The sequence below is a fragment of the Rhinopithecus roxellana genome, chromosome 16 (assembly GCF_007565055.1).
Source record: "Rhinopithecus roxellana isolate Shanxi Qingling chromosome 16, ASM756505v1, whole genome shotgun sequence".
Taxonomy (NCBI): Eukaryota; Metazoa; Chordata; class Mammalia; order Primates; family Cercopithecidae; genus Rhinopithecus; species Rhinopithecus roxellana.
In genome coordinates this window covers 23,967,786-23,994,253 of record NC_044564.1, presented here as the reverse complement: position 1 = coordinate 23,994,253, position 26,468 = coordinate 23,967,786, and the positions used below count along the sequence as shown (strand labels likewise).

Below are 26,468 nucleotides of genomic sequence, written 5' to 3'. Positions count from 1 at the left end.
TTTTAAAGTGATAGAAATATACCATACTTACCTTATATCCCCTATTGGTAAATTCCACATTAAGGGCAAAATTTCTTTTTCATATCCCACCAGGTTACCTAGCACAGTATGTAACAAATACTAGACGCTCAAAAAATGACGTGCATTATATTTGAGGTAAATAAATTGAATGCACAAGAAAATGAAGGTATTTTTAAAATGTAAATGCAATTAATATAAATTAAAGGGATCTCGGCATATCATTTGCATATCTTCAGTTTTTCCTTATAATTAGTTGCTGGGTGTCTTACGATTTGATCTTTTTCTTGCCCTCTTCAAAGCATGTAGTTTAGTGTAATGCACATTATAGCCCTCAGAATTGCTGGCCTTCTGACAAGTTAGCTGTTTGGATAGTGTGAGGGATGAGGTTGCTGCAGCAAAAAGTGGGTTACACGACAGCACAGCCTCGCTGCTGGAGATGAAAAACCAATAATCCCAGAAAACAGCGCATAGGGTAGGCTGGGCCAGCCGAGGACTATGTGAAGGCTCCTTGGGACCCTCCGGAGGCCAGTAGGGTACTGCAAAGGTGAGTGCCCCAGTGCCAGGGTCGTGAGCCCGGAGCCCTGCGGGGACGGCTGGTAGGACCCGCTGGATGAGTCATTCTCCCCACCCCAGGCACGTGCTGGTGGCAGCATCTACCCGGACCCCGCCTTCGCCCCGGCGCGGAACGCAAGCGGTGAGCGGCCCCAGCCCCCCCGCGGCGCCCCCTCTGGGCCGCCTCCTCCGGGCGGGCACTGTCCTTGCCGCAGTCGGCCGCTGGCGCAGTCCCCGCGCCGCAGTGCCGGGCGCTCGTGGGGGGCGCCCACGGGCACCTGGGCAGTCTGCTCATCGGAGCCTGCCGCCGTCCTCCAGCATTCCCACGGTGCCCCACGCCCGCGCGCCCGTCGCCGGTCACCCGTCGCCCGCGGAGCCGCGAGGGCCGAGCCTGGAGGCGCAGGAGGACTGGGCGGGGCGGGGCGCGCCCACCGTCCGGCCGAGGGCACCTCGCGCGGGTGCACGCGCAGCAGCCCCGCGGGGCGGGTGGGTGTGCTCGGGGCGCGCGCGCCGCCGCCTCCTCAGCCTGCCGCTCCGCCCGCGCCGCCTGCTGCCGGCGCTCGGCCCAGCACGCCGGCTCTCGGGCTGCCGTGGGCAGCGCGGGGCCCGCGGTGTAGAGTCCGCCGCCCCGGAGCCGCGTCCCGCACCCGGACGGTCCCGGTAAGCGGGGGCGGGGGCGGCGGGGACCGGGCCGTCACCTGAGGGGCGGGTCTGCGGCCGCGGACAGTCCTCCGGGACTCTGAGGTGCTTGTGTGGGAGCTGCTTCCAAAGTGGCCCCCGTGTCATTGGATGAACCCCGAGTGACTGCTGCCTCTACGCCTTGGGGAAGTCCCTGAGGTGCTGTGAGGAGCCGCCCCCATAAAGACCCCCTGTGGGAATGGACTCCTGGGGCGCTGTCTGCATTTGCTGCCATGGGGAAACCCAGCGTGGAGGGGACTGGCCCCAGAGAGCCCTTCCGTGTCACTGTGGGAGAAGGCACAAGGGTGGTCTCTGGAGCTGGCTCAATGGAAGACCACCTGGGAACATAGGGGAGCCGCAGGAGCCTCGAGGTAGTGGAGCCCCCAAAGGGCTCCCTAGAAAAGGAGGCCCTGAGACTGTGCCCTAGAACTGTGGGAAGCAACCTCTGACTGGGGAGGGGGGATCCTGCCATGGGATCTATGAGTGACTTCCCACGGCTCCAAGGACTTTGGCCTCGACCTCCCTGTAGGGTTCCATATGCCCTCACTTGTCTCCCCACACCGTGGCCCAGAGATAGGGGCCTTCTGGGGCTGCAGCCTCTTTCCATTCCCCTCTTCACCTATTCGGATTTTTCTTCTGCATGGTAGCCCATTTGCTTCATGCTGCATTTTAGTGGAGGTAGAAACTGCTGCGAGAGCACAGGGCCCGCAAGCGGGGGAAGAGGACCAGTGAGGCCTCTCAAGCAAAGATAGGAGATTTGAGCCCCTGGGTTTGACCGTCCAGAAGGAAGCAGTAAGATCAGGTGGAATAACAGATTTTGGCAGGTACTGGAGGGAAAGGCCTTTGAAGGAAGGAATAAAGGATGTATAGGATTGTTGAGCACCAGTGCGCTCGGCACTATACCAGGTATGTTTAAACATCTCATATAACTCTTACAACATCTTTGTGAAATTATCCCCTTCTAAACATTGAGCCTCAGAGGGATTTAGCAGTTTACCCAAGGTCACAAAGCTGATGAAAAACATAGTCATAAAATGTTTTTCAAATTTTATTTGGGAAAAAGTACTAAGGAGAAGCAGAAGAAAGAATAGATACTTGTTAATAAGTTGCACTAAGGTGCCTGCTGAGCATAGGGTTTTGCAATGGTACATGCTCAGTAAATGTGATGATTAAATAAGTGGATGAGGACAGTTTAAGTGGCCATGAGATTGCTGCAGGAACTGATTTCCACAGAATCCCCAGATTTCAGGGTGTGGCTTCCTTCACTGGCAGTCCCATTTCATGATGACTTGGGGTGGCTCTGGACCTCACTGAAGCCTCTGGGTGTGGTTTTTGACAGGGCTTGCTCTGGGGATCTAGGGGGACCCTTCTGCAGATGGAGTGTCCCAAGGCCACCCTCCCTGCTACAGAATACTTGAAGGAGAGAAAGGAGAGACAGGGACACTTTTAGGAAGCACGATCCACACTGTCCTTGTGGCCCTCTGACTACATGCACCAGTGGACAATGGTCCACAGATAGCACACAGGACACTTTTGCCCAAGAGTACCTCTGCATGAGGGGGAGGAGGGCGGGAAAGGTGCAGAGCCAAGGAAGGCTCACTGGGAGTCTGTTAGGGGGAGCGCAAAGGGTCTGCGCCAGACATAGTGTTGCCTCCTCATCTCGCCCCCTCGATGTTTTCATTCCAGCTGTATCCCAAGAGTTCAACTTTGAGCCCAAGGATGGATTCTGGTTTCTTGTCCAAAAATGGAGTGGTGAGAGGGCCAAGCAATGATATTCATTACAGAGCCATTCCGGAAAGGTTTTCCTGCTCCCCTTCCCTGCTTTCTTCCACACAGTCAAACCTAGTTAAATCCTCCTTGAATAGAAGCGGCTTCCTTTGGCTTCTGGAATTACATAGTGAGAAGAGAGACCAAGCTAGTGGGAAAACAGAACAACATAGTTTACCAGTTGTTAAATTTTTTCTTTTTTAACTCATTTATGCTACCTTGTGCGCAACTCAGTGGAGTAAATTCTGACAAAGATTTATGTTGGTTAGGACCTCCCCATTGTAAAGTTGTTTACAATCCTCCTTTCAGTTCAAACCCACCTCATCTGCTCAACAGATCAAAATAAATAGGTAAGCATATTTTTAAAGAAAGTCAGAAGGACCAAACCTGAAGATACGATCTTTGTTCCAGCTCACTGATTTGTCTTTGAGGTTTTATTCCTAAATTGGTCTTTTGTTGAGGGTGCTTATTATCACACCCACTCATGACCCTGGAAAAATCACTAAATGGATCCAGGCTCTCCCCTAATCTTGGATCTTGGATATCACCTTCCCTATGTCCAGCATTGGGTAAAAATTAAGGTTTCAAAAATTCTAAGAATACTGCCTAACTCTCCCTAGTCACAGCATGAGTCTGCAAATCAGATCATTCCAGAATGTGCATGAAAGATGTCACCAGGTGGCCTTAATCTTCTCAAAAATGCTCTCTCCAAAGGGAAATAAAAGGGGAGAGAATGGCTCACCCAGTTTCATTTGAGTGTGCCCAAATGTGTCTGGATTTTACTGTCTGGATTTCTCAACCTTTGATCTTTTCACATATTCTCCAGTCTTCTAACATTGTCTTCTTCTAACATTTGCCATTCCTTTTCCTCAAACATGGATAGTAAGACCTTCCCAGGCCCATTTCCCCCACTCTGCAATTTTTTCCACTATACCTGTTCCTAAGTGGATCACATTTATGCAAATATAGTTTCCCTTCTCTTTAGCTACAGAATCTATTATCTTTTAGTCCCACATGCTTCTCTCCAGCAGTGCTGCTTGGCTTCTGCTATCTTCATGTCCCAACTTGATTTATTCATTTCTGATGGGAATATCATTATCCATTCCACCCCTCAATCTTAATGACCAAATTCTGACAGGAATTGCTTACTAGCTTTGGACCAAGAAACAAAGACCATCAGTGTCCAGCTGGAGACATGATTATTTTTCCATTAGCACATCCCCCTCCATTCTCTCCCCTTTTCCAGCAATCCCCTCAGAGACTCACTTACATTTACTAAGTGCTACTTACTTGCCAGGCACTATGCTAGATAAATATGAGTTTCTTGCCCTTGAGGAGCTCACATAGAATCAGTCTGCATTCTCTAATAATTCACTATAAAGAGTAGGAAAAGTAAGGGGGAAATTATGGCATTACAGAATATCTACAGGAACCAATGTAGAGTATGCCTTTTCCCAAGCATCACTGAAACTCAGCTGCTGTGCTATGCCTCCCCTGGCAGCCACATTCAGCCCTCCTGCCAGTGCCCTGCCAAAATTACTTTTGCCCATTATACTCTGAGTGTAAACTGACCACATTTTTGCCTTCCTATGATAGTAATGACAGAACCTTTTATTTGGATAGCATGTTACAGTTTATGAATCCCTTTTAGATATATGTTGGCTCTTTGGTTTTGAGAAATGCTTCATCTTACTGGGGTCCTCTCACTAAAACAGAACTGTGTGGGCTAATTGGCTCACTCTCTTTTTGTATGTTTGTTTTTTGAGGCTTAGGAGTCTCCCAGAGGGAAAGCCCCAATGATTCACTGCAATCACCACCTACTAGCTCTTAGGTTGCGAAGGAGTTTCCTGTTGGGTCCTAAGGCCAAACAATGCACTCATTGGTCAGTGCTGGAACTTATCAGGGCAGTCCCTCTTCCTGGCCTCGGCAAATCCAATTCTCTGGGGTTTTCTTCCTCCCTGAAACTCAAATACATATCCTCTTCTAACAAATATTTTAAGCATACTATCTCAAACCAGTTTTTTGGACTGATGCTAATTCTTATGTGAAGACACATTTCCTTGCCTATTTCTATCTAGCCCCCAGGCTGGCTTCATACCATCTAAGTCATGATGGAGTCCCCATATAGCTCCATGCCTTGGCATGTGCTGTTATCTCTTCCTGGAATGCTTTTTTTTTTTTTCCTTATCCACTGATGTAACTCCTACTCATATTCAAAATTTAGCTCAAGCAACACCTTTTTTTTTTTCAGTCCTACACTTATGCCCCCTGCACATGCACATACTCACTGCATTCTCACGGCTGAATGTGCTTCCATTTGTTCATTCTATCATCAGTTATTAAGCACCTGATTTGTGCCTGATGCATAGTAGGCTGCACTTGGCAAATGTTTGGAGAATCAGCAAAGAATCAGCAAAGAAGTAAATGGTGATAATTAAGGTGTAATAATTGCATTACATCTGTGTTTCAGGGAACCAGAGCAGAAAACAGGGAGTGCCTCTCCATCTTGCTGAAAAGCTCTGCTTGCTAAGTGCAATCTCACCAGCCAATCACTGATGGTATGATGTTCCTTAACTGTTGCTCTGCCTCTGTGGGAAGTCAGCACTGTGGCTTTTAATGAAGATTCAGGCCCTAAGAGGCTAAAATCATGCCATAATTTTGCTCTCATATATATTAGAACTTTGTGAGCTTTCAGTAAATGTTAAACAGCAGCAGGATGCCTTGTAGTCTTGAGCTGAGGCCAGAAAGAGTTTTTCTGTCTTTAGTCTTTCTGTTCCTTGGAAACCCCAGAAAAGCCCCATGTAGTTGTGACTGTGTCATCCTGAATAAACAGGCTGAATGGAGAGAGATGGGGAGGTACCAGGTAGACCCTTTCAGGGTCTACAAACATGAATACTAAAATTAGTTTCTAGGATACTGCCAGGTGACAAAATGTCTGAGTAGGAACAGGCTCCGAGAGCACTGTAGTGAGACACTGGATTCCTAAAGCAACGGCCAGTCACTGGAGAAAAATCGGACCCCTTGGGGCTTGGATTTCCTCAAAGACCCACAAGAGAACTCTTTTTGATGGTTTTTTTGCTTACAATCTTGGGGTTGATGCTGATGTTCACGGTAAGCTCAGAGTCTGTGCTATGCATTCAGCATTTTTTTTTTTTTTTTTTTTTAGACCCTGGTTCTGTTGATTTTCCACAATCTTGCAGCTGGTCACCTTCTGTGTTAGGCATGTGGCTTTTCCTAAGGCTCCCAGTCCTTTGGGCACATGCTTCCAGGAGCCAATTGTTGACCACCTTGAAAGTTTTCACTTGTATGTGCAGATACTGCTCATGCTAAATTTCAAACCCAGGACAAAGGAAGTACATTTTCACACTTTCTACTTGTGTCCTTAAGGCAACTGCCCCCTGTCGGCCTCACCATAGTCCACAGGACACAGCATAAATGCAGGGGACTGTTGACCTTGGTAATACTGGCTTCTCTTTTCTTACCATTGTGATTGTAGAAACCGGCTAAATTGCAGAATTTCTTAGCTCTCCTCTGTAGTCAGAGAAAAATCACCCTCATGTTTTCATCCCTGCTAGCCCTGACTCACTGTCCAGGTGCCACCTCTTGGGAAATAGAGTAGATGTGATGATGTGAGCTGGTGACTGCACAGTTTCTAGAATTGAGTTTTGGAGATTTGGTCTGATTAGTCTCTCTGGCCAATTTGATAAAGAGAAAAGACACTATGATCTTAAATAAATTGTTTATCTTGCCCAGTCATCTCTGCATCATTCATTCAACAAAGATTTAAGAGGCTAAAACCCTTAATGCTTAATGGAGAGGATCAAACCTGTATTCAAAAGAAGCTTTGATTAAAAGTGAGTGTCACATGCTCTGTGGAAGGTAGTAAGAACCATCTCTACTTTTCTCCCTCCTGATCTCAGTGAAGCACAGATTCCTTTACTCCGCTTGCTCAACCCATTCTCTTTGGTTGTCTTTCCCTTTCTCCTCACTCAGAGGTTTTCTTTGCCTTGTTCCTTCCTAGGGAAGCCCTAACCTCCAGGCAGCCACTTTTACTTGCTTGTGGGCCTTTTATACAGCCTCCATTCCCATACCAAGAATCAGATTGGACCAGCTACTCAGGAGGCTGAGGCAGGAGAATCACTTGAGCCCAGGAGTTTGAGGCCAGCCTGGGTAACACAGTGAGACCCTAGAACCACCCCCGATCTGAAAACATAAATTTTAAGAAGAGAAAATCAGTAAATGTACTTTATATTTAACAGGCTGCACGAGGAAACTCCTGCCTATTAGGAGTATTGCCCTTCAGGCTCTCCACAGCTCTGAATCTTTATAAAGAGTGCTGGGAAATAGAGGCTCCCCAGCTGCCTTCCCCTTCCTTATTTCTCTATCAGCTCCTGCTGTGGAGCAGCCCCTCCTCCTCTTACTCCCACCATTTTGCCCTTATAACTAATCCCGCTGAATTCTAAGCAGGTGCTCTGCAGAAAATGGGTGTGTCTTGCAAACATTCCAAGCTGCCCACATATGTCTTACTGCCTGACAAACACATCTAGACAGGCTGCTCTTACCCAAGACAGATTCTACTTGTTGCTGTTTTCATTTCTTCCAGTTCATGAAGTCAAACGGCCCTCTTCCACCTTCTTGTCCTGCTGTTATTTACCATCACCTGCTCCTCTCCCCGAGTTTTTTTCCAAGTCTTCCCTAGATATCACAAATTCCCTGACAGCCACATAATTCTTGGGACAATATCTTTTTGGCCTCTTTTCATCATTTTTGGGGAGGCAGAAACCCCCAGTCCCACCCACCAGTCAAAGAAGTAATCATTAGGTATAATTTGTGGGATCTTTGCAACTTGATTTCCTTTTAACTCTCTCTTTTTCCTAGGACTTCTTCCAGCACAGGAGAGGGCAGGTTTTTCTCCACAGCCATTTGTTTTTACCTGGCACCAATCACTACCACTTGTTTCTCTAAAAATTTGAGCTGATTTTGTTAAGTTCTCAAACACCCCAGGTGCACATCTTAGATATTTCAGAACACACTTTTAATCAAAGTGTCCTTTGTATACAGTTTTGATCCTCTCCATTAAGTATTAAGAGTTTTAGACTCGCTTTTAAAGCTGAATTCTGTTGTGTCCTCACAGTTTACTGTCAATGTCAAAGCCATGTCAATTCAAAATGACTTGGTGGTCTTGTTTGGATTTTGATGGTTTACTGTGAATAGTTCTACTTTGCATTTCTGCCCTTACAGGCATAAAATGGTCTACAAGCTTGAACCATCTCAGGTAAAAGGAATAGCAGCGCTCCAAGAGCCTGTGGTCAGGACTGGAAAGTGTTTGTTTTATGTTTGTTTTGCTAGTAGATGTCAGCTTCAGTCTTCATAGAAATTGCTTTAAGGATAAACTCCCAAAACCATTGCAATGACATAATTGGCCATGGAGATAGCTTCATAGCTATTCTTGGCATCCTTATAAAGAATAATGGTATCCCTACAGTTAATAATGGGTTATAGCGGATCTACAGTGTGTTGGGAGGTGTCTGTGGTTAATTTGCTGATTCACTGTGAATGAGTAAGTTCACTTATAGAGTAACTTCCTAACTAACTGGTCTTTGTTCAATAACTTTTATTAAAACATCTGAAAAAGCCAAAAACAAATGCATACCATTGGTTTTCCTCTAATGAATCATTCTTGAAAATGTGAATTTACTATGTTTTTTCCAGATCTGCAAATAAGTGTTTCTCAACTATTTTTTTCCAGTGTATGCCTTCCTTCTGATAAACATGAAAGTCTCTTGATTGTTCCCTAAAACTTCTGATACAACTTTTGGGAGGAGGCTGCCTCCAACTATTTGGAGAGTTAGTACCTTCTATATAGCCCTAAGAGCCAAGAAGATACTGTCAAACTCACTGTTTTGTAGTCTATGTCACACACACACACACACACACACACACACACACACACACACACACACACACAAAGCAGAGATGGTTTTTAGTGTTTGTTTTCCAAATATAAATATATAATTGATAAGCTCTGGAAACTCACTTATTTCTCCCCTCCTCCTGGTGTTTCTGATATATACCTCCCACCTGCTGCAGGATCCAGCCAATTCACCATTTGAGAATCATTGCTCTGGTTGTTATGTTTAAAAAATTAAATCAAGCTGGGTGCTCTGGCTGGAACCTATAATCCTAGCTACTTGGGAGGCTGAGGTGGGGAATCACTTGAGCCCCAGAGTTATCAACAAGTCTGGGCAACATAGCAAGACCCTGTCTCTTTAAAAACTTTTCAAAAATTAGCACGACCTGTAGTCCCAGCTATGTGAGAGGATTGCTTGAAATTTTTCAAAAATTAGCACGACCTGTAGTCCCAGCTATGTGAGAGGATTGCTTGAGTGCAGGAGTTGGAGACTAGCCTGTGTAATATGGCGAGACCCCCTCGCCGCTGTCTCAAAATAAATAATTAAATCATTTTTTCTCTTTTTTAATAGCATGAATATATCACAAGTTATTCAGTAATTTCCCTATTGAGGTTGTCTCCACCTTTTTTCTTTTTTAAGAGACAGGGTCTCACTGTGTTGGCCAGGTTTCAGTGCAGTGGCTATTCACAGGCACAGTCATGGCACATGACAGACCCAAACTCCTGGTCTCAAGCAATCCTCCTGCTTCAGCCTCCCGAGTAGCGGGGATTATAGGAACAAGCCACCATGCCCGATTTGTTTCCATCTTTTTAATCATTGTAAAAAGAATGCCCCAATCAATCAATCTTTTTTTTTTTTTAATGTGATGAGGTCTTGCTATGTTGCCCAGGCTGGTTTTGAATTCCTGGGCCCTGCAAGCAGTTCTCCTACCTCAGCTGCCCATGTAGCTGGGATTACAGGCATGTGCCACTATGCCTAGCTAATTTTGTTTTATACATACGCCCACAGGTGAAAGAGCATCAGCCTCTTGGATACAATAGGTTTTCTTTAGTCAGAGGTGTATTAGTAGCTGTCCATCTCTGGTGGATCTTCCAACCACACAGACTCTTAAGAGAAGCTTGAATACACTGTTCATCTTGCACCACATCAGTTAAGGGCAGCACTTTCCTTATATCCTTGTCTTTTAGAGGCGCGTTCTTCAAATTGCAGATTTAAATCCATTAGTAGGTCATGAAATCATTCAGAGAGTCACTATCAGGGTTGTTTTAATGAAATAGGATAGGATAGAAAATATCAGGGAGCATCACATGTAGTAAAAGTATGATTGTTCCACAAATTTTTTTTTTTTTTTTTTTTTTTTTTTTTTTTTTTTTTTTTTTTTTTTGAGATGGAGTCTTGCTCTGTCACCCAGGCTGGAGTGCAGTGGCCGGATCTCAGCTCACTGCAAGCTCCTCCTCCCGGGTTTACACCATTCTCCTGCCTCAGCCTCCCGAGTAGCTGGGACTACAGGCGCCCGCCACCTCGCCCAGCTAGTTTTTTTGTATTTTTTAGTAGAGACGGGGTTTCACCAAGTTAGCCAGGATGGTCTTGATCTCCTGACCTCGTGATCCGCCCGTCTCGGCCTCCCAAAGTGCTGGGATTACACGCTTGAGCCACCGCGCCCAGCCTCCACAAAATTTTCACTTGTGTCTACAGGGTTATCACATAAAATCTATTTCTTATTCTGAGCCACAGTTGAAAGTTTTGAGAAACATACCTTGGGGTTTCTGAGGAAAATATAGTGGTCTGCAAATGTAAATGCTCATAATAAAAATATGCTCAAATAAAAATGTGAAGAATTATCTGTCAGTTTTGTATTTTCTCTCTTGGGGTGCCTCTCTCACTGTGAGTTAGGGAGTTGCATCCCACCCAGCCATCGAACACGCTGTTGCCCATGAGGCATTTGAGCAGCATGTGGGGACTACAAGGCCCAGCCCTGTCACTTCAAGAACCCCCTGGGTCCAAAGCCTCAGCAAAAAATTTAACATATACATACTCTTCTCTCCATCCCCACCCCACCCTGGCTAGATTCCCTCATTAGGTCATATGAACTTTTAAAAGAAGATGAAAAACAACATGAGCATTCTGAATGCTTTAGACCGTATGTTCCAAATACACTCATCAACAGACAGAGAACTAAAGCCCAAAGCAACTAACAACAGGTTCTGAATCACAGAACAGGGGACCCAAAACAAAAGCAAGTCGCCAAGTTGCCAACCCTAAGATTTTCTTTATTATCTAATTAAGGTACCATGTGGGAAAACTGGAAAATACAGATTACAAAAAGATTAAAAGTACATACAGTACAAAATTTATATCATAGCATGAGCATTTTTGTAACTTGCTATTTTTGTGAATATGTTTGCATATTTTGAGTATCTTTCCCACCAATAAATATACTTCTACGTCAGTGTTTTCCAGGTTGTTTAGTCTTTCATGGTAGGTACATAATTTATTTCCCTATTGTTTAATATTTGTTTCTAGCTGATGGAAAAAAATGATTTCTGAATCACAATTTTTTATGGATTTATTTGGGGATTAAGATATTTTCCTTTTAATTACAATTTATTATTAGTTGTCCACTGAGGCATGAATAACCTAAATGATTTCCTGAATTTGCTCAATAAATCTTTCTTCAATAAATCTCCTGTGCCACTGCCCTTTAAGGCAGTATTAAGTATTTAAAGTCAATGTTCCTTAGTCACATACTTCAGTTTTACAAACAAATTTATAAATGGAGTCAGGGAGGTGGTTCTTTCCTCTTCTGTCAATCAGTTTATAAATTCAAGAATATTAATTTCCTTGGTAGCAGTAGTGGCAAGGCAAGCACCTGAGCAGGGTAGGAGTTCACATCACTGTGGCACATACAAGCAGTGTTTCCGAAAAGAAGATGGGGCTGTCATCAGATAGTACATGTATTAAGATTTCATTTTTTAAAGCAAAAAGAATTCTCCACAATTAATTAGCTAATTGGAAAATGTTTATTATAAAGAATCTATTCTGTTAGATGCTTAACAAACACATTGCTAGGCAATGGAGATAAGGACTGTGTGGGATAAAACAGTCTAATGGGGAAACTGACATTGATCAGTAATCATCCTATTGAATATGTAATGACAAAGGTAAGTGCCCAGAGCAGAAGGGCATGGTGCTGTGAGCACTCCGACCTGGACTGGAGTCAGCAGTGACTTCCCCGAGGAAGTGAGACTTGAGCTAAGCTCTGGTAGATGAATAGGCAGTAGTCAGGTGGGGAGGAATGTTCAAACTTCCTCCAGACGGAGAGAGTATAGCAAATAAAGACTGAAATAAGGCCATTATGATTGGGACACAGAGTAAAGAAGGAAGGCCAGACCTGCAGGGCCTCACAGGCCACAGTAAAGAGACTGATTGTGGGGACTTCTCCTGAAAACTGTAGGAAGCACTGAAAGTTTTAATCAGGGGGTAACATGACACCTGAATGTTCCAGGGACATCTTTAATTCAGCATGTATAAAATCCAATTTAATTATACCTTTTATTTCCAATTTCTGTAAGTGGCACTACCATTCTTCTAGTTAGTCCATTTAAAACTGCCCTCTTTTTCCGGGCGCGGTGGCTCACGCCTGTAATCCCAGCACTTTGGGAGGCTGAGGCGGGCGGATCATGAGGTCAGGAGATCGAGACCATCCCGGCTAACACGGTGAAACCCCATCTCTACTAAAAATACAAAAAATTAGCCAGGCGTGGTGGTACGCGCCTGTAGTCCCAGCTACTCAGGAGGCTAAGGCAGGGGAGGCGGAGGTTGCAGTGAGCCAAGATCATGACACTGCACTCCAGCCTGGGCAACAGAGCGAGACTCTGTCTCAAACAAACAAAACAAACACAAAACAAAAAAACTGCCCTCTTTCCCTTTGTTCTTCATCCAATCAATTATCAATTTATTCCTAGATTTCCCTCATTCTATTTCTATGGTAACAGATACACTCTGTCATTATTATTCCTGCTGTCATCATTTCCGTTTAAACCCTCTACCTCTTGCCTGGACTATGATATTAATAGTAACCTTCGAATTGGCCCTACCTCTCCTCCTACCTGCTGTCACCTTTTTCCCCAAACAAACTGAGCATAACCGCCTATGCATCCTTCAGGGTCCACTTGGTCCACCAGCAGTGTGGTGGGTCTCGGCGTCCTTTAGGTACTCTCAGCACTTTAACTTCTTTGGTTTCTAATATTAAGTAGCTTGAGTGGTGAGACTGTTCTCCTGTCTTCTGTTTCCTATGATGAGCAGTTAGTGCCTTGCACATAATACTGTTCAATAAGCCTTGATTAGAATGGATTGAGAGCAAGGCTAAAATGGACTCTGCTCCACTTTACTTAGAAAAAGCATTCCCCAGCTGACTTCTACAAAGTCTCCTCAGGCTAGGAAATAGCAGACCAGCTTTGCAATGTGCCCTGTCATGCCCTCACTGTCCAATGCTGTGCTCTGGTACTGCAGAGAAGAGCAGGGATGATGTTACTTTTTAACCTGTAAAGGATATGGACCCTTCTTGAACAGTTCAGAAGAATTAAAGCAGAAAATATGGGAGTGACATTGGTGCAGCCTTACCTTAGAAGTGTGAGAGGTACCTTAGAGCTTTGTAATAGACCAGTGTCTGTAATAGATAAACAGACCCACAAAGAGGCACAGTTACTAATGAGAGGGGGCAAAGGAGTGTTTGTGTGACCTTGACCATATGGATATGGGTGGCAGAGTTCCCTTACTGACTAATTCAAGGAATCCTCTAAAACTAGGAGTTTATTGACTTAAAAAGTAGGCATTTGATGAGGATTAGCCCCAGATGGATTGTTCATGGTACTTACTGAAGGAGCTTTTCTTGTGTCAAAAGGCCTGAACTGTGTTGCTACCAGCTTGCTTTAAGCCTTGAGTCTTCCTGCAGGGTAGAGGAGAAATTTGGATTCTGAAGTCTCCAACCATTTAGAAGTAGCAGAAGTGTAGGACCCCTGGACTAAATTGGTTTTAGGACAGGAAGGGAGACAGATATCATTTCATGCACATAGAGTGCTTTCCAGTCTATGAAGCACCCTTAAGCCCATTTTCTTACATTATCCTTGTAACATCCCTGTGAAGTGGGCTGGGGAGATAGCCCTCATTCCATAGATGGGAAAACCAAAGTTGCAAGGCTTGTCAGAAATTGAACCAAAGTCATTCAGGCAAGGTGGTAGGCCTGTGATCCCAGCTACTCAGGAGGCTGAACCAAGGGAATCACTAACGCCCAGGAGTCCAAGAACAGCCTGGGCAACATAGTAAGACCTCATCTTTAATAAATAAATAAATAAAATAAATACATAAATACATAAAATTTAGGAAAGAAGTAGAACCAACATCTTCTGATCCTTAACGTGCTGTCTCCACCCCCACCATGTTCTAGAAGAGGGAGAAACTGTTTAATAGCACTTGCCACTTAGGTTGAAACTGATTGGCCTGACATCCTCAGCCATTGGCTGAATTTGTGCCCCTCTGCTTTTTGTCCACAGAGCCATGGGGGTGTTGATGTCCAAGCGGCAGACAGTGGAGCAGGTGCAGAAGGTGAGTCTGGCTGTGTCTGCCTTCAAGGATGGGCTGCGGGACAGGCCTTCCATCCGACGCACAGGTGAGCTGCCAGGGTCCCGCCGTGGCACTGTAGAGGGCTCCGTCCAGGAGGTGCAGGAGGACAAAGAAGCAGAAGCAGGAACCTCGGTGGTCCAGGAAGAGAGAAGTGCCGGCCGTGCAGCCTGGGAGCGGCTCCGAGATGGGCGCGGCGTGGAGCCTGAGGAGTTTGACAGGACCAGCCGATTCACGCCTCCTGCCTTCATCCGCCCCACCCGGAAGCTGGATGATGACAAGCCTCCAGAAATCTGCCTGGAGCCCAGAGAGCCTGTGAGTATCCAGTTAGGACAGGATCCTCAAGTCTTAGCGTATCAGGGGGCCTGTGAGTATCCAGTTAGGACAGGATCCTCAAGCCTTAGCGCATCAGGGAGCAGGACAGGAAAAATGGATGTGGATAAGGTGATCCTCAAAGCTGGAAAAATGGAGCTGAGTCCAAAACAATCTTTGAATTTCTTCTATAAGAATAAAATGTTTGTTATATCCTGGATTCATCTTAGTTAAAGGCTTGGGGCAGTGGATGATAAAGAATGATGCTATGGCAGGTATTCTGTCGACTCTCCCCCTCTTCCCCGCTGCTATGGGTTTTCAACCATGGATAGCACTACCCTCTGTAGGAGGCATTAGGAAATTTGGGAGGGAGGAGTTTGGGGAGGTCACAACACCAGGTGGCTACTGGTGTTTGGTACCAAGAAAAGCAGGGATGATAAATGTCCTGCAATGCCTGGAACAATCTCTCACAACAGATTGTTCTTTCTAAAAGTGCCAGTAGCTCCCTGTTCATAAACATGGTCACAAAGGCATGAGCAACTGGAAGGACCTCCTGGTTCTTGTCCTCCAGAAAGAAAACCTCAACAATGGCTTCAGTTGGAGCTGTTCCTCTAGGCTAATCTGGGAAGGCTCAGCCCCATGCAGGTAGCTCTGTGCTTCGTGGCCTTGGAATCTTGCTGCCTATGCTTTCACATCCCTATTTCCTCCTGCCATCTTTCTGCAGGTTGTCAACGATGAGATGTGTGATGTTTGCGAGGTCTGGACAGCTGAGAGCCTCTTCCCGTGCAGGGTCTGCACCAGGGTTTTCCATGATGGCTGCCTGCGCCGCATGGGCTACATCCAAGGAGACAGTACAGCGGAGGTGATGGAGATGGCCCACACGGAAACAGGCTGGAGCTGCCACTACTGTGTAAGTCTGGACTGCAGGGACAGCAGAGGACTTGGCACTTTTCCTGGAGGCCCAGTCTTAGAACATTTGATTTTAGGCAGTGACCTAAAGAATTTTCCAATGGGCTGGGCATGGTGGCTCACGCCTGTAATCCCAGCACTTTGGGAGACCAAGACGGGAGGATCACGTGGTCAAGAGATTGAGACCATCCTGGCCAACATGGTGAAACCCCATCTCTACTAGAAATACAAAAATTAGCTGGGCCTGGTAGCACATGCCTGTAGTCGCAGCTACTCGGGAGGCTGAGGCAGGAGAATCACTTATACCTGGGAGGCAGAGGTTGCAGTGAGCTGAAATCGTGTCACTGCACTCCAGTCTGGTGACAGAGACTCCATCTCAAAAAAAAAAAAAAAAGAATTTTCCAATGGTACATACAAGAGACCTAGAGCTAGGATGGGGTTTCTCAACCTCAGTACATTTTGGGCTGGTTAGTTATTTGTTTGGGGGGCCAAGTGCATTGTAGGATATTTAGCAGCACCCCTGGCCTCAATCCCCTAGATGCCAGTAGCATACATCTCAGTGTGAAGGTAGCAAAATCACCCCCGGTAGAGAACCTCTGAGCTAGGAGATTGACTGGGGCCTAATTACTCAAAAGTAATTCTGCTTGGAGCAGTTCTTTCTCTAATAGTCTATAGTTGTCATTCACCGTATCCATCTGAAGACTAACCTGAAATCCTAACTAGCTGCTTCCAGTAGGGGTAGATTCTATCACAGGAAAACTTCCTAGGCCTCAGATCCTCACTCAGCCTGCCACCTGACTCATAAGCATTGGCGTTTCCTCTTTGAAGTGGTTATTATGTGAATTAAATGACAAAGCTCTATTGATTCAGAACTTCGCAGATTATATATAAATGCCTTCTAACTTTTAATGAAGGACGGAGTCTAAGGTTTCCATTGAAAGCCAGATTTATATCCATTTCTCACTACACCTGAATAGAGTTCAAGTCTTGCCTTATGGATCTGTTGTCTTGCAGATATCGTCATTGTTTATTGATTTCAGAGTGAGGAGCACCTGCTGATCCCCCTCTTCTTCCTGCTGCTTAGACGAAAGCAGAGATGTGCCACTTTCTAACAAATATCTCTTCCTCTGTGGCTTGTTATGGAAGAGTTATTTTCAGCTGCTTAAACACCTGTCCCCCTGGAGTACACTGCAGCAGACCCTGCTGTACCAGTGACCTTCTCTAGTGCCTGTCGCCCCTTCCAGATGCCAGCCTTTCATCTCAGCCACTCTGTTTTGCGATGTACTGCTGCCACAGGCCTGGGGTGAAGGGGTCACCTCCCTAACCTCCAGGAACACACTGCTCCCTCCCCAGATTCCTGACACAGTCCTACCATCATTGCCACCATGGTCTACTGGGCTTTTTACAAAGCCTCCTTCCAAGTACCTCTCCTTTCTTTCCTTCCCTTCACAGCCAACGAAGCTGCTGCTTTTTTTTCTTTTTTTTTCTTTTTATTTGACAGGGTCTCATGGTGTCACCTGGCTGAAGTGCAATGGTGCGATCGTAACACTGCAGCCTCGAACACCTAGACCTAAGCAATCCTCCTGCCTCAGCTTCCTCAGTAGCTGGGACTACAGGCACAAGCCATTGCACCTGGCCCACAGCCAAACTTCTTAAAAGAATTTCATCATCTCCTATGGTTCTTCAACCACCTATAATCTAATCTGACATCTGCATCCATCATTCTGCAGAATTGTCCCTTCCTAAAGTCACCAGTCACCTCCTAATTGTCAAGTCCACTGACCTTTTCTGAGGCATCTTCTTACTTGATCTCTCTGAAGTATTTATTACTTCTTTATTCCTCTCTCTTTCCTTTAGGATTTAGTATTTTTGTGAGAATTATTGCATAAGATATGGAAATGAGAGAAAGTAGAAAGTCAATAAAATCCCACCTCAGTCATGTAACCACCATTAACATTACCTCCCACATTCTGCAGCTGTCTTTGCTTGGTATCCAGTACCCTCTTCTCTACTGATTCTCTTCCAGTCTTAGTCTCTGACATTCTTTCTCGATGCCCTTTGTTAGTTTCTTGTCTCAGTCCTGTGTTTCTCAGGGTTCTGTTGTTTAATACTCTTCTTTGCTCACTGCGCCCTCTTTGGGTGACTTCATCGACAGCCATCATCTAAACACTAATGACTCCTATATTTGTGTGTCCAGACCTAAATTTCCTGTCTCTTGCACTTATTCACCTTGATATCTCACAAGTACTTCACACTCATCATGCCCCAAAATGAACTCATCTTTGTCCCCAAACCTGCTCTTCCTCCACTCCTCATCTCTGTGAATAGTAATACCATGCCCCAGTTACTAATCCCAGTTCATTCTCCCTCACGCCTCACATCCAGTGAGTCATCAGGTCCTGTTGATGCCGCCTATAATATCTCTGAACTCTCTCTTCCCTTCTTCATTTTCATGTCTCAGTTTAGCTGCTCATCATTTCTTGCCTGGACTGTTGCAGCAGCCCTCAACTGCTCTCCACACCTCCAGACTCTGCCCCTCTAATCCATCTTCCACACAGCAGCCAGAGATCTGACCACAGCACTCCCCACTTGAAAACCCTGTGGTGGCTCCCTTTTGCCCTCAGAATAAAGGCCTAATTTGAGGGGCTCGATAAAGGGTACTGGAGGTACTTCATAGTAGGCCTCCTCCTTCCCTCTCACACACACACACACACACACACGTACTCCAAGCCCCAGCCACACTGAACACATCTCACAGTGTTACACACCACTGTGGCACCCAGTATATACTAGGTGCTCAGTAGGTGTTTGCTGAAAGTATGGTTTGAAAGAAAAATACAACTATTATATATTAGTTTTTAAAAAGTGTTATGGAAGAAAAAGAATGGTTTGAGTTCTTTATGAGATCCACATATGAATACTCATGAAATATCTGCTCTTGTACTTTGCTGGTATTTCAGAGGAAGAAAGTAACCTTATACTAGAAAGGGTCTTTGATAGTTTGAAGACTGTATGGTTAAGTCAACAAAATAACATATCAGTGCTCCTTTGGAATGAAAATTTCTGTGGCACCACAAAAACACGCATTTGGCTTTAGGAGCCTTATAATGATGGCATCTTTTAAAACCATTCTGGAGTTATTTAAAGTGATACAACCCACTTTGTATCCAAGTGGGCCAGCACCACTTGGAGCAGAGCTAGGATTAAACTTTTTTTGAACTAAAATGCATTTTTAGCACAGCCTAACACAGAAGCCAAGTAGATAAAAGGGATGGAGATGGAGCCACTCTGGTTGATGGAGACAGGGATTCACAACCTGCCTACTCAATAGCCCTCATTCCGTGCAGCAGCTTCCTAAGGCACTTCCAAGAAATCCCCAGGTTAGCTCAGAGGAGACAACCACTGTTTTAGTGAAGGAACTCAGTGCTGGAGTCAGGGCATCTGGGTTCTGGGGAAGATTCTGCCCCAGAGTAAAGACAACTCTGGCCAAGTCCTTTCCCCTCTCTGGGGCCTCACTCTCATTGATTGTGAATAGGAGGCTGGGATTAGATGATCCTGGAATTGCTTTCCAGCTGAAATTCTATTTCTAGCCTCCTTGACCCTGGCCTTTCTTACTGGCCTGTATGGCCCCCGACTCAGCTCTTCCTTATTTTCAGGACAACATCAACTTGCTGCTGACTGAGGAAGAAATGTACAGCCTCACGGAGACCTTTCAGCGGTGTAAAGTCATCCCTGGTAAGGTTGGGTGGTGCTACTTGGATGGAGAGGGGCCGGGCAGATTTCTCCTTCATGCTTTCTAGGATGAACCATGAAAGGAGTGTTCCGTATTCAGTGGGTAGAGGGTAAATGGGTCCTTGTTCCTGAGTTGTTGGCCAGCAGAGTCACCCATCCCCTGTCACAGCCTGGGTAACCCTGGCCATAGGTGCAGAGACTCAGCAAGAGCTGTGGGTGTAGGGGCCCCAAGGGTGCCCTGGAGGTGATGGAAGTGCCCTAAGGCTGAAGAAGGATGGGGATGGCCAGCACGGGGTGCCTCCCACAGATTGCTCCCTGACACTGGAGGACTTTCTGCGCTACCGTCACCAAGCAGCCAAGCGGGGGGACCGTGACAGGGCCCTGAGCGAGGAGCAAGAAGAGCAGGCAGCCCGCCAGTTTGCTGCCCTGGACCCTGAACATCGAGGCCACATAGAGTGGCCTGACTTCTTGTCCCATGAGTCCCTCCTGCTTCTGCAGCAGTTGCGTCCCCAGGTGAGGGCCAGCTGGGGCAAATGTTTCTGGGATACTGGGTGACAAGGGCCTGGGAGGCATGCTGGGCAGGGTGGGGGAGCACTGGGTCCTGCCCGAGCAGGGGCCAGTATCAGGAATGGGCTCAGGTTCCATCCAGTGACGGATAATCTGGTGCCCAGGCTGAGGAAACTGTGAGGAAGACTGATCTGCCCTGGGCTGCACTGGAAGTGTTGGTGCCTCCAGAAAGGCTCTGGGCAGTTTCTAAGGGAGGTTGCAAAGGTGGTAATGGAGGTAGGATTCTCTATGGCCTGGCAGTTTACAAGATATCTCCACCTCTAAGATCTTGTCTCTTCTTCCCCAGAACTCTCTGTTGAGGCTTCTGACAGTGAAGGAGCGGGAACGAGCCAGAGCTGCCTTCCTGGCACGGGGCAGTGGGAGCACCATCAGTGAGGCAGAGTGCCGCCGGGCCCAGCACTCTTGGTTTTGCAAACAGTTCCCAGAGGCTCCTTCCTGCAGTGTCAGGTCTGCTCCTTACCAGTCCCAGTCCCCACTCAGCCTCTTCTCCTCCCTTTTCCATGCCAGTGGCCCTTCCATACCTCCCTGCTCCCCCTGCCAACAGCCGAGAGAGGAGCCTCCTATGCATTAGGTAGAAGATGGTGATGCCTACAGGCCAGGACATGGGGCAGCCTCTACCTTCAACTCGGTGTTGCCACACGTCAGAAGAGCCTGGATGAGCGTGTCCAGAGCCTTGGGCTTACCAGAGTTTGGGAGGGGCAGGCATTTCACTATCCCACTCCTAACCATGTGTCCTCTGCCCAGCAGCATCAGCCATGTGGGTCCCATTGCAGATAGCAGCCCAGCCAGCAGCAGCAGCAAGAGTCAGGACAAGACCCTGCTGCCCACAGAGCAGGAGTCCAGGTGAGTAGGACCTCCTCACCTGGCCATTTGTATCCTCTGAACCCCCACAAAACACATAAGTAAGAGAGGGTATTACTCACTCCCACTCCAAAACAACAAGCGCCCACCCAAGAAACCAGGCTCCAAGAGTGCACATTTGACCCAAGTCTATAGGACCAGCCAGCTGGTCTGTTGGCTTGGTAGCACAGCCAGCCATAACCAGGTCAGGCATGAGCCAAGCTTCCCTGACTTTTGTGTAGCCCAAGCCATGTTGCCCCAGGATCAGGGCTCACGTGTCTTCAAACCAGCCTCATGACCCTGTTCTTTGCTTCCACTCCAGATTTGTGGACTGGCCTACCTTCCTGCAAGAGAATGTCCTCTACATCCTGGCTGCTCGCCCCAACAGCGCAGCCATTCACCTGAAACCCCCAGGATAGCATGGAGCAGAGAAGCTCAGTTTGAGGACAGTGACGTCCTCTCCCCTCTCTCCTTTCTCCCTTCCCCCACCAACCTCTGGCACTGAGACTCATGGGGTTGGGACACCGCCAGCGTCTTAATTTGTCACTAAGCTTTATGGCACTGAAATCACCATTCCCCTCACAACAGAAGCAGTGAATGCATTGCCACAAGGAGAAGCCCTGGGAGCTATGGCAGCATCCTCTCCTGGACCATCCCTGCCCCACATCATAGACGGGACCTGCCACCACACTTACACACATGCACACATGCTGCCCAGCTGTCCATGCCATCAGAAGCCTGGTTCTTTTTGGTTGAGAAAGGACCAAAGTCCCTTTGTGAAGCCCCTGATATAGAGGAGAAGGTCTCTACTCACCCCTTCTATAGGCAAGTTCTAATTTCCAATAGACAAATCTCCGGCCAAATGATTCTTAATAAGGGGCATGTCAGACTCACATGCCTGCCTAGAGATCCTAGAGATCTCAACGGGCCCCACTTTCCCCCCTGAAAATCCCTTCTGCGGTGAGCTGCTGTTACTAGTAGGTGTGCATTATGTACCTCGGCTGTACTGAGTTGGAAAAAGAGTTAAACATCACCACTGAAGTTCAGCCCTTTATTTATTTAAATTCCAATTCCTGGTGACAGAGAAGGTAACTAGCCTGGAGAATCCTGACTGGAAGAGGGGGAGGCAGCCCCTCCCAGGGACTCAGGATTCTAGGAACCTCTCAGTCAGGTTACCTGCGTCCAAAAGTCTTTAGCAGGATAGTCAAAAATCAAGGTGAGCCTTCTTGGCCCCTATTTTTCAGATGGTAGCTCATGGCCCAGGGCCAAGGGGACCTGAATGGAGCAAACACACCGGCGGGAGCCACAGCCTCTGTGTTAGATGCTTCACCCAAGTCACCAACCACAGAGACTGACGAGAGCACGCTCTGGAGGAAGAGAGAACGGGGCTCATGCTTCCTCATTGTTCCAGCTCAACTCACTGTAGACAGCTTCCACAGCCCAAGAAAGATCTGCAGAGCCCTGAGTGGGGACTCTTTCAGCCATCCTGACAAAGAGGATAAGAGGCTGGGGCTTAAGAAGAGGCTCTGCAGAGAAGGTCCTGGGAAAGCCTTACAGAAGGAGAAATTTTCCCCTTCTCCCTGTCACTGAGACACGGCTTGAGTGGCTGCTTCTCCTCACTGCTAACCACATGTCCTTCCCCACCAGGCTAGGGCCTGGGCCTGGCATGGAAGACCTTTTGGGGCAATCAGAGGCTGCTACAAGAGCACCAAGCCTGGCCTCCAAGCCCCAGCCCCTCCTTGCTAAGTACTCATCAAATTCAAATTCTTCAGTCTGTGTGTTATGGCTCATCTTGGCTGGCCGTGGGATCCATGTTCTAGGCTTCTGTTTCCAACCTAATGACTTAGGCATAGCCAGATCTGACTACCAAGAGTTATTCAAAAGGGAGTGGAGCACAGTTATGCAGAAGCAAACACATCTTCATTGCTCAAGGCCCTTGTGCTAAATCGGGTGCATACAGAAGAAAGCACACACTGCTCAGTGCTGAATGTTTCGAGGAAAGCAGGGAGCTGCAGCCAGGGCCTTCGTGAGAGCCCTGTGTAGTCTCCTCCTGTAGGAACCGCCTTTAGCTGGAAGCAGGGTGGTGAGCTGCTGGGGTTGTATTATTTGGGACTGAAATGAAGCAGACAGGAGACAAATCTGGGCTCAGGTGTATGGCCCACAGCTTTTAGAAATACTCTTCAGCCATCCCCCAGGATTGATCCATAGGAGGGGCCATTATTCAGTCTAGTCAAAAAAACAAAGCACAGGACTCCTGGGCCTAAGAACTGCATCTGAAGCAGCCAGGCCTGGGGTTTTGCACTGAGATTAAAGCACATTAAGCACAGGGGCTCTTACCTACTCTCCTGGCAAATCATCTCCTGTGCCAGTGGCCTTGGGCTGCTCAATCTCACAGGGCATTTTGAGTAGAGACAAGCTCTGGGCTTTGAGAGCTGAACAGCATTTTTCTCCTGCCTCATCAGTCACAGGGACTGGAAGTCCATCTTGTTCCCTGATCCTTCACAGATCAAGGTGATGCCTACCTCTTTGGAGCTGCTGTCTCTAGCTCTCTACGGGTGAGGGAGGAGAGTCAGTGGGCCAGGTCAGGCCTGCCATATTCCAGGGCCTGGCAAAGCAGCCCCGGAGTTCTTCCACAACAGGAGCAGGCCCATTTGGGATCACCCTTCTCCCTATTCGAGAAGAGCAAACTTCCTGGGTGAGGGCCTGCTACAGAGATCCCAGGGGCCACTTCCCCCAGCAAAGAATAGAGTTCCCAGCCCACAAGAGTCCCAGGAAGCAGGAAAGCACAAAGGAGCGGACAGCCTCTTCTCCAGAGGCAGTTGTCTAGCTTTTTACCAAAGGGGAAGTGCCATTGCTCCCCAAGTCCAGAGTTGCAGAAGCCCTGCCCCAACCCTGTGTCCAGAATCTCCCTTTGCAGTGTTCTAATCCCCAGCGCCCCTATGCGGTATGTATAGAGATGTTAAAAACGTTCAGAAACCTAGTGAAGCCCATTTCATTTTCAAGCCCTCCCGTCACTGTGACTCTGAAATTCTGCCAAGTACAAATATTAGCGACTGACTCTAATAAGGTATGAGAAAATGTTTCAGTCTTCTTGGCTACCCAAAATTGAGATCAGTGTTTCTAACCAAGGAAGGCCTGGGTTACAGACAGGCTCCTCTGAAGCCCACTTGCCCTAAGTGTTTTCACCTCGCATTCCTCTTGCCCACCTTCAGATGTGAATGAAGGGGCAGCTGGATGATGTGGCAGAGCTGCAGGGACTGAGGGTCAGCTGAGCAGGGGCCCTGGCCACGAAACCACTCCAAGTCTCCTCCTTGGCTTCCTCACCTGAGCCCAGCCTTCCCCCAGCAGAATACTTGAGCAAGGGCCCCTAGGGTATCCCAGGGATGGAGCAGTCCCCTCACTCTAGGTACTGATCTAACCCTCAAAGGCCCCTCTTCGTTTGAGGACAGCTGCAGTAGAAACCATGAGGACATTGCCTCTTTTTTGCCCTCAGCCCAAGTACCTGGGGCTAGCAGGACAGATACCGGCCTTTCTGGCCCTGCTGCTCCCTATGGGATGTCACCCTGACATTGCTTAAGTGGCCAAGTCTTAGGGTCCCCTTATTCCTGTCACCATTATGGAAAGCACAGAATTAAACTGCTTGGGAAGAGGACACCTCCCTGGGGAGTGAACCCCAGTGTTATACCCAGGACTCATAGCCCAAAGCACAACCTCAACCATTGCAGGTTTCACAGCTTCAGTCAGAGTGGTGCCAGGAAGCCCAAAAGTTGAGAGGGAAGGTCAGCAGAAGCTGCCTGGCAGGGCCCCAGGCCAGCTAGACCCACCCCAGAGCCAAGAGAAACTCAAGCAGGACTGAGAACTGGTAGCTGGCTCTAGTGATCCTGCAACCATGTTCCCTTCAGACCAGCAGAGTGAAGACAGATAGATGTGTGGCCCTAAAAGGCAGAACAGTTTTGATGCCAGAACTTCAGGACATCCTGGCAGTACCTATCACCACAGTCCCTTTTTACCCCTCCTCTATTTACAGTGAAATAAAATTCCTATTTTCTTTTTTTTTTTTTTTTTTTTTCTTTTCCTTATTTCAAGCTCTTGTCTGAAAAATTGCTACTTTCTCCTACCACTTAGTTTGAATTTGCCCAGGATATCTCTCTGGGCCCCTGGCTGCAACCCAGACAATGGCGAGATCTCCTGGAGTGGAGAATATTCACGCATCATGCCTGTTCCTGATGGCTCAGCCCTGGAGTGGGGTGGGACTGGGCATTTTCTCTGCTGTTGCTTTTCTGCTGCCACTATTTTTGGCAACCTTGGAAAGAAAACAAACAGGTTACAGAATTTCTACTAGCACTAAGGAAAAGCTTTTTCCTTCTGGGCCACACGCCACAGTGACCCAGAGCATGGAAAGGGAGTCAGCCCTAGTCTGGACCAGTGACTAAGAAGCCCAATCACATTCCAGTTTCTATAGCACTGGGTAGGCACAACCCATAGTTGAGAACATTGAGTTATAAGTAGCTAGGCCTTTCCATAGCCATGGTGATACAAAGGTCCTGAAGATTGGCCTCCTGCCATCATGGGTTGGCCTGTGATCTGTCCCCCAGCCAAACCCAAGCTTGTGAGAGGGACTCGAAACACTTGAGTAACACTGGGGAATCCAACACGCTCTGGTCCCTCATGCCTTCATGTGCTTTTCTGCGGAAGGTAACTTGACAGTAAGCTGAGGGGAACGTCCCCAAGACCTGTCTCCCCATCTCTACAGCTGCATGCTCCTCTGCGTGGCCCAGGCTTCACAGCACTCCAGAAGAAGCTGATGCCCTGAGGCTGGGCACAGTGGAAATCATAATAAAGCGATTGTAATGCTCTATCGGCTTCCTGTTTCTTGTTGTTTGGGGAAGCTGCCATTTCTGTGTGGTTTCCCATTGTTGACCAATCCCTGGGTCTAAGATGGGCAACTGCGGCTGCCAGGAAGGACACAACATGCTGTGACTCTTTCTAGAGTTCTCCTGGTCCTGACCTTCCCAAAAATCAAGAGATGGGTAGAGCTAGGGGCACCACACATACAGATACAGAGATACTGGTATTTCTGTATCCAGCACAGATACGGAGTGGAAAAAGGAGCACTGAAGTGGGGAGCCAGAGTTTTCAAAGAAATTGAGGATGAGGTCATAAGGTCTCCGAAGCTGTCTGCTGTGTGTTGTCTCTCCCCTGTGCCATGCCCCAGGGCCAGTTTTAGACACTTCCAAGTTCCTCCTGAGCTAAAAGTAAGGAAACTCGTTGGCTATTTTCTCCTGGTCTGAGTGTTTCCTCCCCATTTTGACAAATTGCTTTAATGTGATATGATAGGGTTGGGGAAGTTAAGATTGGAGATGCCATTTGGAGGACTATGGGATCCTCATTCATCCTTTTTATCTGGTGAGAACAGAGCCAGTACCTATAGGTGAGAAAGCATTTCTAGGCTGTGGATCAGAGGCCAATACTCTACCTCCAAAACCAGAGAGGATCCCAAGTACAAGTCATCTCTAACATTTTTTGAGCACTTACTATGCACTTGGCAGTGCTTTGCAT

General features: G+C 47.2%; 1 protein-coding gene across 4 annotated transcripts; it reads left to right on the top strand.

The window, feature by feature from the left end:
* Window positions 1–354: 354 nt before the first annotated feature.
* PHF24 (PHD finger protein 24) lies at window positions 355–25,765 on the top strand. Of its 4 annotated transcripts, none has more exons than XM_010385809.2 (8): window positions 355–565; window positions 14,483–14,864; window positions 15,586–15,771; window positions 19,427–19,505; window positions 19,810–20,015; window positions 20,356–20,516; window positions 20,817–20,912; window positions 21,232–24,962. In XM_010385809.2, the coding sequence occupies exons 2-8, from the start codon at window positions 14,487–14,489 to the stop codon at window positions 21,326–21,328; spliced, it is 1,203 nt and encodes a 400-aa protein (XP_010384111.1). In that variant the 5' UTR covers window positions 355–565; window positions 14,483–14,486; the 3' UTR covers window positions 21,329–24,962. The 4 variants fall into 4 exon arrangements, with proteins under 4 accessions (XP_010384111.1, XP_030775673.1, XP_010384112.1 ...); XM_030919813.1 differs by having other exon boundaries at window positions 20,814–20,912; XM_010385810.2 differs by lacking the exon at window positions 355–565 and adding an exon at window positions 1,058–1,233 and having other exon boundaries at window positions 21,232–25,765.
* The last annotated feature ends 703 nt before the right edge of the window (window positions 25,766–26,468 follow it).